Here is a 17,594-nt window from a genome sequence, read left to right as displayed (position 1 = left end):
CTCTCTCCCCTGTTTCATATACTTCCTATATATATGTACACAATGCATACATAAACTTTTCCAGGTATCAAAGTTCAGAGCACAAGGAAAAACCCGTCAGCCATGAATTCTGGTCCTGTGAATCCAATTCCGACAAGGTAAGTTATTGATCACAGTCTTCTACTTTCTGCTGATGGGGTGTTCTAACATTGTTCTTTCGTGTCTCAGAGAGGAAGAGGTGAATCGATTCATGGAGTTACGAGAGATCTTAGACAAATTGTTCAAGTGGTTGTTTGGAGTTACAGCTTTCATAGCCACGCCAAAGGGAGAAGCTTTATTAACAGAACACCCCAATCTGATGACGGTTATGGTTTTCATGATTGTGCTCTACTTCTTAATGTGGCTGCTGGGAACAATGCTTCCAGACAACTTCATGATAATCTTAGTCTGCATCATGGTGGTGATTGCAAGTGTTTCTTCAGTTTTGGTTTTGACCACTATACCTATACCTTCACTCCTTCCTTGGCTTAGTGTCATGGGTTGGGGTGGTGTTTTGGCTTTGATTGTTTATGTCTGTTACCAAGAGCTCTATAGTTTGGTTGTGCGAGCAATTTTGGGTTGTGTCAAGAATTTGATTGATGGTTACAGGATGCAGGGTTCGAGGTTGCCAGTCTAGGAAGAACATGGTCTTCATTTTCATGGTTGTAGGTTACCAGCATACCTTTGACACTTTTTATGATAGTTTCTCAAATACTATGTATTTTTCTTTTCTGTTTTGATACAATGTAACACTTGTTTGTATGAAAAACAAGGTCAATAAGAATATATTGTTTGTGTGAAAAACAGGGTCAATCAGAATACTCTGTTTGTGTTTGAGAAAGCATGTTTCAAGTCGATTGTAAAATCAGTTTCACGGTGTATCAGACACTACTTGATGCATTCCAACATCTATATTAAAGTGTTGATTAAAATTTGGCACAATATTTGTCTCAAAACTTTTTACTCCCTCGGTTCCAATTGAATCATGGAAAACGCAGCAAACTTCAAAGAATGAGACCATGAAATTAGGTTGTCTTAAAAGAAGAATGATGCCACTTTATTTTTTAAATATTAAAGATATGTTATACAAAAGAATTATTAAAAGGGTAATTATTTTTCGAGATAAATTTGACAATTTTATATTTATACAAAATTGTTTTTTAGGACTAAGATACATCTTAGAACAATGCTTTGAGAAGCACTTTTGAATGTTTTTTCTTTCTTTAGTCTAAGATATACTCTTCTAAACACTAGTGTAAGTTAAGATATACGAGACAAATATGTCTCAACGTCTGGGTAAAAGGTGATGCATGTAAAAACTTTCTATTGTTCAAGTCAAATATGTGTAAGAGAACCTAGAAAATGGTTTAAGAATAAAGGTGGTTTTTAAAAGATAACAGTAGAATATTTTAATAATAAAAGGTTAAAACTATAAATGGGTTTTTTTATCAAAACAAAAGTTCATTTTTATAAAATCCACCATCTCTCTAAACTTATTTCTAAACTTCTTCTCTACCTTCTCTTTAGATTGTTGATTTCATCCTCCATCTGTTTGAAGATTGAAATATACCATAAGACTTTTGACATCGAGGTCTACAATCCAACTCGATCAAAATCTTGAATAAAGTAGGTTCATAGTTTGCATTTTTTTTCTTTTAAGAAATATGTTGCATGTGGAGGGTGTTTTTGGGCGTTGAAGGTTGTCAACACCCAATTTCGTCCGGATTGACTAAATAACGACTCTCTTTTTATTCTGCCTTATTTCTATTTTCCTTATTTTTATTATTATTATTTTTATTTTATTTTATTTTATTTTATTTTATTTTTTATGTTATTTTATTTCTTTAATTCACTTTATTATATTTTATTATTTTATCCTTTTTATCTTTCTTGGTTATTTTATTTTATTTTACTATTATTAAGTTATTTTACTTCATTTTATCTTCTTAATTTTATTTTACTATATATATCATTTCATTTTATATTATTAGGGGTTTTTTTTTATCCTTTTTGGCTCCCGTAACCACCCCTCTGCTCTACACACACTCGTAACCACTCCAACCACTTTTCCTTTTTCACTCCCAACTTCATTTTCATCTCCAACACCCATCCTTTTCATCCGAGGCCTCCATAACCTTGGAGCGACACCTCCGTTCTTGGCACACAAGACTTCATTATCACCCTTCATAATTCCTCACCAAACCAGGATTCACCACACATACTCCTATCCCATTCATTCCACAGATTCATCTCCGCGTCACACAACACTCAATTCTCCTCCATTCTCTATCAATGCTAGCAACTCATATACACCCATCACCATAGCCATATTCACACTCACGGCCAGCACCTATCATCTTCATCCCTTTCTTCTTCATTTTCATCTCCAATACCCGAGATCATTCATACCTCCTTGCCATCACTTCACAGGCATCTTTGTTTATCCACTCAAACCTGCAAGAAGAAAATCACAAAACCAGAAATGACTAAACCACTGTGAACCCTTCAATCCTTTTTTTCAATTTGGTCGGACCATCCTCATCCTCCTCTTCGAACCATCCTTGCCTCCATAGCAACCGTGAGTTTGAACAAACACCTTCATCATCATCAACTCATCTTTCATTTGTTCAGCACCTGAAAAAACAGAGAACAAGAAACAGAGAACAAGTAACTCACTCGGTTCCTAATCTCAGCCATGTTTCCCATCACATAAATTCATCCCAGCACCCAAAACAGAAAATAGATATCAGAGGGGTATAGAAACAATTTCCGGCAGCAAGTTCTAATTTCAAACGAAGGAGGGCGACTGTAGGAGTTGGATTGATGTCCGTGTCGTGCAAAAGAGGTCAAGGATGACTCCACTGTTTTCGCTCTTAGTCACCACTGTCAGTGGAAAAATTCTGGTGGCTGGTTTCGGTGGAAGCGGTGGCCGACGATGAATGGGAGCGCTTTTCTCTCACGCGCGAAGAGAAGAGAAGGAGAGGGGAAAGCTTAGCACGACTCGCGGCTTCCGGTTGGGTGGAGGTTGGGTCGTGGTCGTGAGCGGCGGCCGGTTCGTCGGAGACGGCGGTGAGTCAAAGCTGCAGAGGAGAGGCCGAGATCTGGTGGCATCAGTCGCGGCTCGCGATGGTCGGGTTCCCTCCGGTGGCTTGCAGCGGCTCGCAGCTGCCAGTCGAATGGAGGTTTGGGGGCGCGCGGTGGTGGCTGGAAGCAGTGGTGGTGGCTGGATTGGAACGGTAGTGACGCGGTGACTGGTCTGGTTCGGAGGTGGCAACCGGCAAGGTGTGCGGCGGCGCTGGTTATGGAGCTGCCATGGACGATGAAAAACCCCAGCCTCCTTTGGTCCCATGCGAAAGAAGAAAAGGTCTCTGAATGAAAAATGAGATGAAGTTGGAGGAACCCCTAATGGGTTTCTGATTGGGGTCAAGAGGCCGTGGGCCTGGTGTGGGTTGCTTTCTTTTTCTTCCTAGTGAGAGGCAATTCCTATTCACACCCCTACCATTTGGGCTGAGGCCCATTCCGTTTCTGCAAACAAAAAAAAAGGAGATTTGGGCATTGGATAAGAAATTTCGAGTTACACTCCTGGTTTTTATCTCTGCACCCCTATTCTTATTGGTTTGTTCTCTTGCTTTATTTTTATGCTTTTCTTTCTTTATTTGTATTAATATTTGTTTGGTTATTAGTTTTTACTGTATGTAACCCCTTTGTATGATAACCCCACTCCTAGATCTTGTCTTTTATTTTTATTTTGGTTTATTTGCTGCACTTTAAACACGAAAATGACGATAATAAAAATAATAATAAAAAATTACAAAAATATTTTAAAGGTTTAAGCACACGTGTGACCGCTCGCGTCGTCCTTGTGCTAAAAACCTTTTCTTCTTTTCTTAAATAAAAAATTTCAAAAATATGTTTTAAAGGTTTAAGCACACGTGTGACCGCTCGCGTCGTCCTTGTGCTAAAAACCTTTTCTTCTTTTCTTAAATAAAATTTCAAAAATATGTTTTAAAGGTTTAAGCACACGTGTGACCGCTCGCGTCGTCCTTGTGCTAAAAACCTTTTCTTCTTTTCTTAAATAAATTTACAAAAATACGTTTTAAAGGTTTAAGTACACGTGTGACCGCTCGCGTCGTCCTTGTGCTAAAAACCTCTTCTTCTTCCTTAAATAAATTTACAAAAATACGTTTTAAAGGTTTAAGTACACGTGTGACCGCTCGCGTCGTCCTTGTGCTAAAAACCTTTTTCTTCTTTTCTTAAATAAAATTTCAAAAATACGTTTAAAGGTTGAACACTCGTGTGATCGTTCGCATCGTCCTAGTGTTCAATACTTTTCTCTCTTATTTACGTAATATTAAACGAGGGTATGAGTGCTCGTGCGATCGTCCGCATCAGCCTAGCACTCAATACTCTCAAGTTTTCCTAAATAAGTAAATAATGGTATGTGTGCTCGTGCGATCGTCCGCATCAGCCTAGCACTCAGTACCCTTAAGTTTTCCTAAATAAGTAGATAACGGTATGAGTGCTCGTGTGATCGTTCGCATCGGCCTAGTGCTTAATATCGTTATCTCTCTTTTCAAAAATAATTAAAAATATTTAAATATCATTTTAAAGGTATGAGTACTCGTGCGACCGTTCGCGTCGGCCTAGTACTCATTACCTTCTTTTTTTATCAAAAATATAAAAAACATAAAATCTTCAAAAATTAAAAACATCAACACTTTCAAATAAACAAACAGTCTTTCAGCTAGAACTACGTAACCCTGATTTCTCATTTTGAATGAGAATACGTAGGAGCAAGGTCAATCCTTGTCGGGCCCAAAAAACTAAAAAATATGTTTTGTTTATTTAGAATTTTATTTTAGGGGATAATTAAACATTTTGAAAACCGCATCATATTCGTGCATTTAGTTAAAGGTACTGCCTTAGGGCAGGCGTTGTGGGGTGCTAACACCTTCCCCACGCGTAACCGACTCCCGAACCCAATCTTTGGTTTTCGTGGACCGTGCTTTATCATTTTATGGTTTTTCCGTAGTTTTCCAAAATAAACTATGGTGGCGACTCCAAATCTCTTTTTTAAAACCCGTTTCTTTTTGGATCGTCGTCCCGTCGCGATTCCGGTTGCGACAAAGGTGTCAAGATATGACAAGCTTGTCACAAGACATGTTCGTTTGATAGAAACCTTGGTTTTGAAGTTTAAATATAAAAAATGAAACGAAGAAGTCTTTGTGTATAGAAAACTCTAAGATACTACTAGATTAGAAAGCTAGGTTAAAACCATTAAACTCTAGGTGAAGTTAGAAAAACACTAGGCTAGAAAACCATAAAAGCTAGAAAGGTCTAATAAGATTCACAACCTCACCAAATAGAAGAACATAGAAACAAAGTGTCTAAAACACCAGGGAAAAAACTCTAAGATAGAAAGATCATACCCAAATTCATCAAGAAGAAAATATGTGGATGACCGTCTGGGAAAAAGTCGAACATAGAAACTCATAGAAAGGTCAAACCAAGCTAAGGAACTTAAGAGAGAAGCGAGACAAGAAGAAAACTCAAAGCACTAGCTGAAGACAAACAACTCAAGACTCTAGAAAATAGGAAAACAACTTAGGATGAAAACACAAGACTTAGAACTGAAATCCCCAACATAAAAAACCTTAGGAAAACACTTAGGTTCTTAGGAAATAGAAACACATCTAGGCCAAAACACTCAGACGTTGTGCTAAACGGTTATTATGTCTAAAGCGTCTAAAAGAGTTAAAGTTAAACGCTTAAAGCTTATCATACCCAAAGGGTATTCAATTTTGCTCTCGAAAACAAAACAGTGTAAAGACGATGTCTTTGACAAAACACACTAAAAGATTAAAAACATAAAACAGTAAAAGAAAACAAACAAAGCTAAATGATGTATGTCTAAAAAGACTATATCACAAGAAACGTTTACTTGTCTAAATAATACCATGAGCTAAACCAATACTTCGTCTAACGATGAAGTCTTTACTCAATGCTTGGTATCTTTAAAGAAATAGCTTAATTGCCAGATGCTACCTTAACAATAGGAAATCAAAAAGCACTTTATTGTTTTGAGCAAACATTAAATGACATTAAATGTTCAACGTTCAAAAAAACCAAAAGTTACATCTGATGAGTGGATTGTACATCGAATCCAATCATATCAGTAGTAGGTATATGAAAGACATTTAGGAAATAGTGACACAATACCTATGTCAAAACAAATCATGAAATCATAAGTAAAACACCAACCAAGAAGTCACTTACGGACTAAACAATACTACTTAATCTCACAAACACAAAAACATTAGAAAACACATAATCCTGAACAAATGATAAAAAAATTCTAAAACACTAAAGTAAACAAAAATAGGACATACCTGTTATACATGTTTTTATCTTGTGCAAGACAATTGCTACAAACATTCATCAATCTTATCTCATACGTATCAAAATGAACGTTGGAAGAAAAAAGCAAAAGAAAGGTTGAACAGGTCAATAAAAGTTGTTCCATAAAGATAAGTCAAAACTGATTTTGATAAATGATCTGAAAAGCATGTTTGCTTCGATAAAAGACATCATCCTATGACTGAAACCTACATCAATAGCTAAAAAATAACAAATCTCAAGATAAGCTTCGTCAAACGCTCATATTATCAAATCTCATAACAAACATTGTCGTAACGGTTATATCATCAAGGTGTACAAATAAAGATGAGAAGAAAGAAAAATATGATGATGAAGAGAGAAAATATAAAGATGTGAAGATATTTCATCATCCGTTAAGCAAGGAAATCTCTTTGACCTATTATAGCTAAACTCCTTTAATCAAAGGAAAGAGAAAAAGAGAAGAGCTCAAGAAAAGAAGAATATTCTCGAGCTTCATCAGAATATCCACTTGAAGAAAGAGAGAGTGAAAGAGTGAATCACAGAAAAATATCTCTCAAGCCTCAATGCAATATATCTGCTTGTATTTGTATCAAGAGAGAAGAAAGAAAGAGCAAAGTAAAGCATCCCTCTAGTACTTCATTGTATTATTTTCTTACTTGTGTAAGATGAGAGAAAGAGAAAAGAGAGAAACACCTGCGAGTTTTCAGACTACTTTGTATTGTAATTATATCCTTTCTGCAAGAGTAATAGTTTGAACGACTTGTAAGCAATCATTGATTGCAATTTTGGAGAGAATCAAAACACTTACAACTTAACTCTGGAGAGTTCAAGAAATCTAGCAAAGGTCGTCTAGTACCAGGAGTGGTGCGAATACTCAAGAAAATCTAGACAAGGCTGCTTAGTACCAAGAGTGGTGCGAATACTCATCTAGTCAAGGGTAATTAACAACTACTTGTTGATTGAGAAACCGGGAGTGGTGCGAATACTCAACTGATCTATGGTAACTATAGGTTATTCGCTAATCAAGGATACCAAAAGTGGTGAATAATACTTCACAACCAGAAGTGAGGAAAACTAAACTAGACGATGTATCACAGTTTCACTAGGAGTGTCTAAGGATACCAAGAGTGGTGAATAATACTACGCAATCAGGAGTGAGTTAAACTCAACTAATCATAAGTAACAATGGTTACTCAATAGGACTAGGAACACCAGGAGTGGTTTAAAACACTCAACTATAATTCATTGAATATCTAATGGAACCTTCTAAGTTAACTTAGAGAAGAACTAGACATAGCCCTAACAGGTGAACTAGACTTTAGTCTTATTATCGTCTTTTCCGGAAAGTTGGAGTGCAACTGTTACTGCAATTAGTAATTCTGCAAGAAACAACAAGTTAAAGTTTGATAACATTCGTGACTTGATCGTAAGCGAAGATGTTGGTAGGAGAAGTTTAATGGAATCTTTCAGTTCTAATTTTTGTTAAGCATTGAGTGCTAAAAATAGAGGAAGAAATAGCCAGAAATGTCGTAATCAAGGTTGAGGAAAATCAAAGCTTAGAAGGAGACCACAAAGAAAAGTACGAAATGATATCACTTGTTGGAATTGTTAGAAAAATGGTCACTTTACAAATCAATGTTGGGCTTCAAGTAAGAACAACAACAGAAAGAAGCAAGATGATGATCAATCAACAAATGCAGTAACATATGAAATTATAGATGCACTATTATGTAGTTTAGATAGTTCCATTTACTCATGGATTATGGACTCAGGTGCGTCATTTCATACTACACCTTCCTTATAATTGTTATCTAACTATGTTTCTTGAAAGTTTGGGAAGGTTTACCTTGCAGATGGAAAATCTCTTGATATTGTGGGAAGAGATAATATTAACATCAAAACCTCTAATGGAAGTATGTGGACTTTGAATAATGTCAAACATATTCTTGCCTTAAAGAGAAACTAAATATCTATAGGGCAGTTAGATGAGCTCACTAACTTGTTAGTGTTAGGTGCCACCAAGGGACGACCAAACGAAACTCATGTTTTAAAATCCAAGGAGCACAAAGAGATTTGATGCTAGGCACCACCCTATTTTAAGCCTTGAGCAATTTTGTGAAAATTACAATTTTTGCTTAATTAATTGTTTGATCAAATTGAAATTTTGACATCTGGTTTTAGACATATGAATCTTTACTTTCACCATTAAGATCTTTGATTAGTGGTATGTGGCTAGAGAAATGCTTTTTTGTAGTTTTATATATAATTATTGGTAATATTTTAATTGAATGTTAAGCTAATGTAATATAAAATAAAGGATGAATTATTAATATTTCAATTGAAATAAATAATAGGTGATTGATGTTATGAGAATGTATGAGAATGTAATGTATGAACTGCATGTAATGTAAATGAATTGAGAATATTCTATGTATGATTTTATGCTTTAGTGGATAATGTAAGAATTTTCAAGGAAGAAATACTACATCGATCTTGTGCTAGGTAATGTATTGAAGGGGATTTAAGTGTATATGAATCTACTAAGCTAATGCAATAGAAAATAAATGATGAATTATTAATATTTTAATTGAAATAAATAATAGCTGATTAATGTTATGAGAATGTAATGTATGAATTGTATGTAATGTAGATGAATTGAGAATATTTCTATGCATAGTTTTATGCTTTGAAGGATAATGTAGGGATTTCCAAGGAAGAAATACTACATTGATATTGTCTTAGATAATGTATTGAAGGAGATCTGAGTATATTATGACTCTACTAGAATTCTACTCATATAGAGGAAGATGTTTTAATTATAAGAGTTAAATGAAGTTCTATATTTATAAGTTGTGGTAGAGGAAGATGTTTAATTATAAGATTTAAATGAAGTTCTATATTTATAAGTTGTGGCAGAGGAAGATGTTTAATTATAAGAGTTAAATGAAGTTCTATATTTATAAGTTGTGGTAGTGAACCAAACTTGTAAATTGAGATTTACTCCATCATGCTAAAAGGAGAGTTATCTAACCTTGATATATAACTATAGCACCTTTGAAACAAAATATATATATATATATATATATATATATATATATATATATATAATCATTGAAAATAACTATATATTTCTACTATAAAAATTTATATCCTCGTTCATGACATATCTATTGAATTTTACCTAGACAAAATATTTGCAATTGTGAAAATGAAATTAAACCTAAACTCAAACTTAACTTTAGAAATAAAGGTGTCCAAAATTTATTTTTGACCAAGAATTTATTATATGACCTATAATTACTCTCCCTCAAATCCACTCAAGTGAACAAGGCCTTAATGTAAACATGGTAATAGTAGTCATGATTGTGTTTATTATCTATTAGGCTATAACAAAATGAAAATTTAATTACATGTCATAATGTACGAGTAAGAAGTAGTGAATAAATAACTATAAACACCATATGGAATTCCTAAAACTTCAAAGTGCGATGAAATTTTGTAGATTTTTTTCAACATTATTACACTGTATATTTGCGTAAGATGATGCTACTTGATGTAAATATAGAGTTTTATATCAAACCTCAGTCTTCCATATAAAAAAAAAAGATTTAAATTTTGAACCATGCTTTTCTTTTTGGTTGTAGCTTGAACAAATGACAAAAAATTCTTCTTCCTTCATTGGTGACAAAAACTTATCTTTGGTGGTTCTTCACCCTAAGCATGTTCTCTTTACATCTCTTTGCTCTGTTTATCTTTATGGAGGTTTTTCTCTTTTCACTTTGGAGCATCTCTCGGAAAACGTACTTCATTAAGGTTATTACCATATTTTTGCAATTTATTATTCAAATAGAATTTGAGGTTGTTTTTGATATTTCAACCACCATAATCCATGAATTTATCCATTCTATAGTTGTTGATATAACCATTGTTGATAATGAAATTTTTATTTTTAAATTTGAAGCTCAATTTGTTATTTAGTTATGTAAGTTTATAATTATAAAACTATTTTGATGAGATCTTTGAAGAAAATGATCCTAAAGTTGCATTACTTGTTATAACTTTTATTGCATATGCTTTTGCGAGTCTAAAACATAAGAAAATCAAAATAATTTTAGTTAAACACAACCTGATTATAACCTCAATCATTACATTTTTTTTTAAAGTTAAAATATGTTGTAAAAGGTTTTAAGTTTGTATTATTGAATTAAGATTCTATTTAATTGATTAATCTTTTATCGTTATGTTTCCATATCAACTAATCAATTATTAGTTTTGATAATGGATTAAAATAAAGAAAAAACAAATGTGTTTTTAACCGATCTCCAAAAATAATAGATTAGCATATTTAAATAATCAAGTAAAGTGTTCTTAGTTTTTTAAAATAATTGATTAATTGAGAATGTAATCTATTAATATAAAGAACACACTTCTTTAAAAATTAATTTCTTCTTAGAATAATCTATTAACAACTTAAATCAATTAATTAAATGTATCAGAACTAGTTTTCAAATAGTTTTTGAAAGTTCAATAAATTCAATCCTTGATTCATTCTCAAATACAATTATGACATAAAGGATAAGACCTCCTAAAGGACCGCGAAGTGGGCTTAGAGCTAACATAGGATTTTTTATTATTATTTTTGGGTAATTTTTTGTTTTTGGATGTTATACTTGTTTTTGTCTATTTTTTGTATTGGGCCTTTGCTGGACCTTTTATGTGCTTTTCAGAGTTGCTCCCTCCACCTCCCCCATTCCCTTTTTGTCCTGAATAATATTTAATTTCTGCTTTTATTTTCTTACTCAACAACCAACTACTTCGTTAATGGTTATCAATGCACCTCCCCAACAATTGCTGATTCCCTTGAATAAATTTTTTTTGATCTTTTTCTTTCTCTAATTTTTGTTTGCAAAAACTGTGGTGGTGTAGCATGGGGATATTGTGGTGTGTTTGGTTAGTATTGATTTGTGGCGGTGCAAGAAGGTTCTCCAGTTATTAGAGGAAGTAGCAAAAAAGCTTTAGAGTAGTGCAAGAAAAAGAAGGTGCAGGGGTAGGAGAGCTTCGTCTGTCATTGAAATTGGTCCACGTTCTTCACAGGTTTTCTGAATATATAAGCCTATCACTGTAACAGATGTAGGTATTCGTTGGAGTCTTAAACGGATGTCAACATCCATAGACGGATATCAAAATCCGTTCAAGGTCAAACATATATGCCACATCTGTTGAGGTTTGGCCGGTTATCTCTTCCTCTGCACACACAAAAAAAGCACAATGACCAAACATAAAAAAACACACAGGGCAGCGACCAAACTTACAACACACAATATATTCCAATACATTAAAATTAAAATGGAATATCTATCATGACCAACCTCTCTCATGGATCAAAGAAAAAATGTATACAAATAGACGAAGCACCACCACCACATAATCGGAAGACCAAACCGAAAAACAAAGAACGAATGAAATGGAAACTGCTATGGAAAAAAAGGTTGGATAGAAATGGATATGGAGGAGAAAAGGGGTTCAGAACATATATAGAGGAGAAGAAAAGTTTGAAAGTGAGAGTTTTGGAGGGAAGGGGGAGTGGGGCTGCGCCATAATGAGTGAAAATGAGATAAGAATTCAGGGTCTTGATAAAAAGGTAAAAAAAAAGGGGTAGTTTTATAATTAAAAAAATTTTGAGGAAGTATAGGGAGCTTTTGGGTAGTTGAAAGAACAACTCTTTGTGCTTTTGTAATGAGTTCATTTCTTGGTGTGTTAATTACAAAGGACGCTTAGTGTAACAATCTAAAATTCCTCTTTTATATTAGTAACACCCTGGTTATAATGGTTTGTATATACATAATTTATAACATTAAAAATGAAAATGTTAATAAATATTTGTTTATAAATTATTATTGTAAATATAAAATATAATTAAAATAAATGTTTTATTATCTATCATTTTCATATGAATTTCAACTCTTATGTAGAATTTTTATGCAGAAATCATATCATTTCAATTAATTGAATTACATAGTTCTGGACTGTGGATACACTTAAAACACGAACACGGACCAAACAATGTTATAAACTCACTTAGGCTTAAATGTATAATATATAATTCAAGTAAGTATGAAATTAAATCTACATCGAAAAGAAAAAGTTATTTAAATCAAATACAGTTTACTATTTGTTAAATCAAATAAGTTATATGCATCAAAAATTACGTTTCAAACTCCATCCCATAGCCCATAGCCGTGGGTTAAAAGAAAACACTTAAATATTATTTTGTGTTTTTACTTAATTTAGTTTTAACTGTTTTTTTTTTAATTTTCATCAATTTTATTTAATTTTATTTTTTTGATAATGTTGTCTAAATAATTAACAAATAGTAAACTGTATCTTTCATGTATCGCTCGTGTCAGTACCGTATGTCAAGATTGACGTTTTATATTTAATTTGATTTCTATATTTTTTATTTTTTATTTTCATTTAATCCCAACTTTCTTTAAAATAGAAAAAATTTATCCTTCTTCAAATTACACTAAATTTAACTTTTATATAAATATTATATTAATAATTTTAATAAAAATTCATATTTTTATTAAATATTTTTTATTTTGGATTACAGTTGACTTAAAATTAGAACGAAATTTTTAAGAATAAGAACTATCACCGTTGATTTAAAATTTTAAGTTAAAAGTCATATAAAGTAATAATATTACTCTCCACTTTTTAATCTCTTAAACTATTAAAAATCACATATAATTTTTAACCTTTCAAAAATTTTAAACCCATGGTATTACTTTCCACTTTTAAATTTTTATTCTAATTTTAAACCAATTCTAACCCTAAATTAAAAATATTTAATAAAAATATAAATTTTAATAAAAATATTAATCAAATATTTATATAAAAAAATTAATCTCAATTTGAAAAATAACTAATAATTCTTTTATTTTAAAAAAGTGAAACTAAATTGAACAAAAAAAAAATAACAAAAATATAGATTAAGTTAAATATAAAAAATATTGACCCTAGTATTTCTCATCCATGATTCAATATTAACTTAAACATGAACATTTTTAAAAAATTTAAAAAATTTAAAAAAATAAAAAAGAAAAAACACAAAGGAATATACGCAATTTACTATTAGTTAATTATTTAGAAAATATTAAAAAAAATCAAATAAATAAAATTAATAAAAATTAGAACCAAATCAAATAAAAGAACATGTTAAAATTAAATTAAATAAACTCCAGAAAAATAAAAATATTTAAAGTGTTTCTCCTTACACCACCACATGTTTCTTCCTATACCATCACATTCCACAAATACCCCTCAGTAAAAATTAAACTACCGTGATTGTAGGAATGAGAGTTCCGTTAATAGATGTCCACATGACGGATATAGTTTGTGCTACAATAACAGGCATTGTCACACGTCCTCTCATCAATCACGCACACTGACACATGTCATGAAGGAATAATTTATTAAGAACCTAGTAGACCCTAATAAAAAGAAACATAGGACCTGTTGGAACAACAAAGTTGAGGTCCATGTAGTAAATTACAAAATGTGTAATTTTTTTCTATCTAAATAGGAGCATATCAAAAGGGTGTATATACATTAAAAAATCTGTTCACTACCAAAATTGGACGACTCCAGTGTGCAAAAATATTCATAAGGAGCCAAAGCACAGGGATTTAAGTAATCTTCCCCTTATAATATCATAAAATGACCTCGAGAGGAAACAATATGAAAAAATTCAATTTCAAGACCTTATCAATTATGCAACTGAGAAGTAATGTTTTTCCCAACAGGATGATATTGGGTATGCATGTATCTCCTAGCTTTCACAGAACCTGGCTACTCAAGCCACTTGTCATATAAGCCTTTAATAATGGGATTGTCAAACGGTGATGCTGCCAAAACATTTTCCATGTAAACTGATTCTAACAACTACTCAGTTCTTTGGGAGACTGTCCTGAAATTGGTTTAATTTGACCTCCCCCATTTAAGCAACCTGAAGGGCATGCCATGATTTCTAAGAAATGATAATCACATTTCCCAGTTTTAAGTTTTCGTACAATGTTCTGTAGGTTTCGGAAAACATAACACATAGCAAATTTCAACACTGTTTTTCCCTCAACCTCTAGAATCACTTCCTGAAAATCTGAATTCCTGATGTGTCTAAAGGTCAAAGAATCATCCATTTGTCTTCCAAAAAGTGTTTTAGCATCATATCGGAAAATTGTTTCTGCATAAACGGGAAAAAAATTAATATAGAAGGTCAACGAATATGAGGATCCATTTCCCCTTCAACGGATACCCATATCCGTGGACGGATATCCAATATTAGTTCAAGGTCTTCAACAATCTCTTCTCCTATTTTTTTCACATAGACCTCCAAATACAGCAAACCAAACAAACACAAATTTAACAACATGTTCACACAGCACCTCAACAGCAACCAAATGCATGCAAAGTATTAAAGAAGAAGAAGAAACCAACATGATCTCCAGCCACGAAACAGAGCAGGAAAGCTTCAAACGACTGCACCGCTCTACATATGAATAAGTCACATCCTCAAGGAAAACGCATCTCACCTCTCAGTGGATAGAAGCACCGAAAACGGAAAATAAATTACAAAAAAAAAGAGGAAAGGAACAAGGAAGGGAAAGAGAGAATGTGGTGTGGGGGTGGAGGAGTGAAAGAGAGAATGTTGATTTGTGGTGGCGTGGACACGGCTGAAGAGTGAAAGGGAAAGTTAAAAGAGAATTAAGGTTTACAAAAGAAAAGTTAAAATTTTAATGGTAAAAGTAAAAGTTAATTACCTAAGGGTATATTTGAAAAATAAAAAATTGGGGTGGTGGAGGGAGTAACCTCAACGATTTAAGTCTAAAAACAATTTACAATTCGTGGCAGGCTATTATTTTCTGCATCCCACAATTACTAACCGCACCCTGTAATAAAACAAAAAGATTCAAACTTCCTTTATGTCTGTACTGCACGCCATTGCTACATGGCTGCTATCATCGCCGCTGTTAAAGAGGAAGAAGACCAAAGATCGCTGCGTGAAAAGAGAAAGAAAATGCAGAAAAAAATTCATTCATTCCAAAATAAAATCTCATTATAGAAAACTTATTCCAAAAAGTATTTCATGCATTTAAAATTCTATTCCAAAATTCGTATTGTAAAAATGTTTCAGTAACCTTTAAAATGTGGAGGTGCAGGAAGTAAAAGATCACTTTCTAAGTTATGTTTACTCTTTGTAAAAAATAATCGACCCTTTAAAACACAAACCAAATGGAGTATTCCTTCTCATTTACAATTTGTATACAAACAACGTAAAATTATTACTTGTCTCCATATATTATATACTTGGAACTTCACCACAAATATTTTAGGATATTTGTATTCTAAAACATTATTTTAATATTTTGTTATTTCCGTTATCATTAAAATAAATAAATTTACTCATTTTTATTTTCATCAATCACTTCTTTTACTGAACAAGATACTTCTTTTAAACAAAGTCAATTTTTCTAAAAGAAAAAAAGTTGTCAAATAATTTTATTTTCTTAAAACTAAAACAATGAAAATTGACAAATAATTTCCAGCTGGTTGAATATATTGAAAAACTGTGTATCATATTAATCTATCTTGAATATATACATAAGGAACTCTATTTATAATAGAAGAAATATGGGTTAAATACAAAATACAAATAAAAAATAATAACAAACTAACTAAAGATAAAGGATAAAGGTAAGATAAAGATAATATATCTAAGACTTTCCTTAAACTGGTGTATACAAATTGTATTTACCAAGTTTGTTACAAATATAATCAATTATCAGTCTCCGTAAAGACTTAGTGAAAATATCTACTCACTGATCACTTGAATTAAAGAACTCAATCTTGATATCTCCAAATATAATCATCTCTCGAATGAAATGACAGTCAATCTCAATGGGTTTGGTCCTCTAACAAAAGACATAATTAGAACTAATATGAATACTAGTCTGATTATTACATATAAGCATCATTTGAGTGACATCTCAAATTGTAACTCTCTAAGCAATTGCTTAAACGAAACAAGCTCACAAGTGACTGAGGTCATAACTCTATATTTTGCTTTTGCAATAGAGTATGCAACAACACTCTGTTTCTTACTTTTCCAAGAGATCAAGTTACTACCAATGGAGATACAATATCTAGATGTAGACCTTTTATCATAAAGAGATCTTGCCTAATCAGCATCTGAATAACAAATCACTCTTGTATGGTTATTAGAACCATATAACAACCATTTTCCAGAAGATCCTTTAATGTTTAATATACAAATAATTGTATTCCAATGATTTTCAAACAAATAATTAAGGAATTTGTTTACCACAACCTGCAAAGGAAATGTTAGGATCCATAGGTGTGTCAACAGATTTTGAATTCATCAACCCAATTTCCTCCAAAATATCTAATGCATACTTCTTTTGAGATATAAGGATACCATAGTTGGATTGTGTCACCTCAATGTCCAAGAAATATTTAAGTTTGCCAAGATCTATGGTCTGAAAATGGTTGTAAAGATGTTGTTTCATTAGAGAAATGTCATGACTGTCACTGCTTGTAAGAACAATGTAATTAAGATATATTATCAAGTAGACACATGCAACATTCGAGTGATGGTAAAAGACTGAATGATCTACCTCACACCAAGTCATACAAAATTGTTGATCAATGTTACTAAATTTTCCAAACCAAGCCCTAGGAGACTGTTTTAGGCCATATAAGGATTTACAAAAATGACATACCAACCCAAAAGACTCTCTCTGAGCAACAAATCCTTGAGGTTGCTCCAAATAAATCTTTTCATGCAAATCACCATTGAGGAATGCATTTTTGACATCTGGTTGATAAATAGGTCATTGTTGAAGAGTTGTCATGACTATAAATAAAAGAAAAAATGTCATCTTTGCCATTGGATAAAAAGTATCACCATAATCCAATCAAAACATTTGTGTGTAACTTTTGGGCACATGACGAGCTTTGAGGCAAATAATAGTTCCATCAGGACCAACTTTTATAGGAAAAATCCACCCGCAACCAACAACAGATTTTTCATACAGTAATGGGACAAACTCCCAATTTCCACTATTCTTACTTAGTTCATCTAGCATGGCTTGACACCA

General features: G+C 32.4%; 1 protein-coding gene across 1 annotated transcript; it reads left to right on the top strand.

Moving 5' to 3' along the window:
* Positions 1–102: 102 nt before the first annotated feature.
* Positions 103–655, top strand: LOC148196644 (uncharacterized). The gene is made up of 2 exons (XM_088092672.1): positions 103–137; positions 208–655. Exons 1-2 carry the CDS (start codon positions 103–105, stop codon positions 653–655), a joined length of 483 nt encoding a protein of 160 aa, XP_087948798.1.
* Positions 656–17,594: the final 16,939 nt, after the last annotated feature.

The sequence above is a fragment of the Vigna umbellata genome, chromosome 6 (assembly GCF_029865625.1).
Source record: "Vigna umbellata cultivar VRB3 chromosome 6, Vumbellata_1.0, whole genome shotgun sequence".
In the NCBI taxonomy this organism is placed as follows: Eukaryota; Viridiplantae; Streptophyta; class Magnoliopsida; order Fabales; family Fabaceae; genus Vigna; species Vigna umbellata.
Note: the sequence above shows the minus strand (reverse complement) of the source record. Positions and strands in the feature narration are given on the sequence as shown.

Coding starts and splice junctions, on each gene's coding strand:
- LOC148196644 (XM_088092672.1), top strand. CDS start 103: ATGAATTCTGGTCCTGTGAATCCAATTCCGACAAG. Junction 138..207: donor GTGAATCCAATTCCGACAAG/GTAAGTTATTGA, acceptor TTCGTGTCTCAG/AGAGGAAGAGGTGAATCGAT.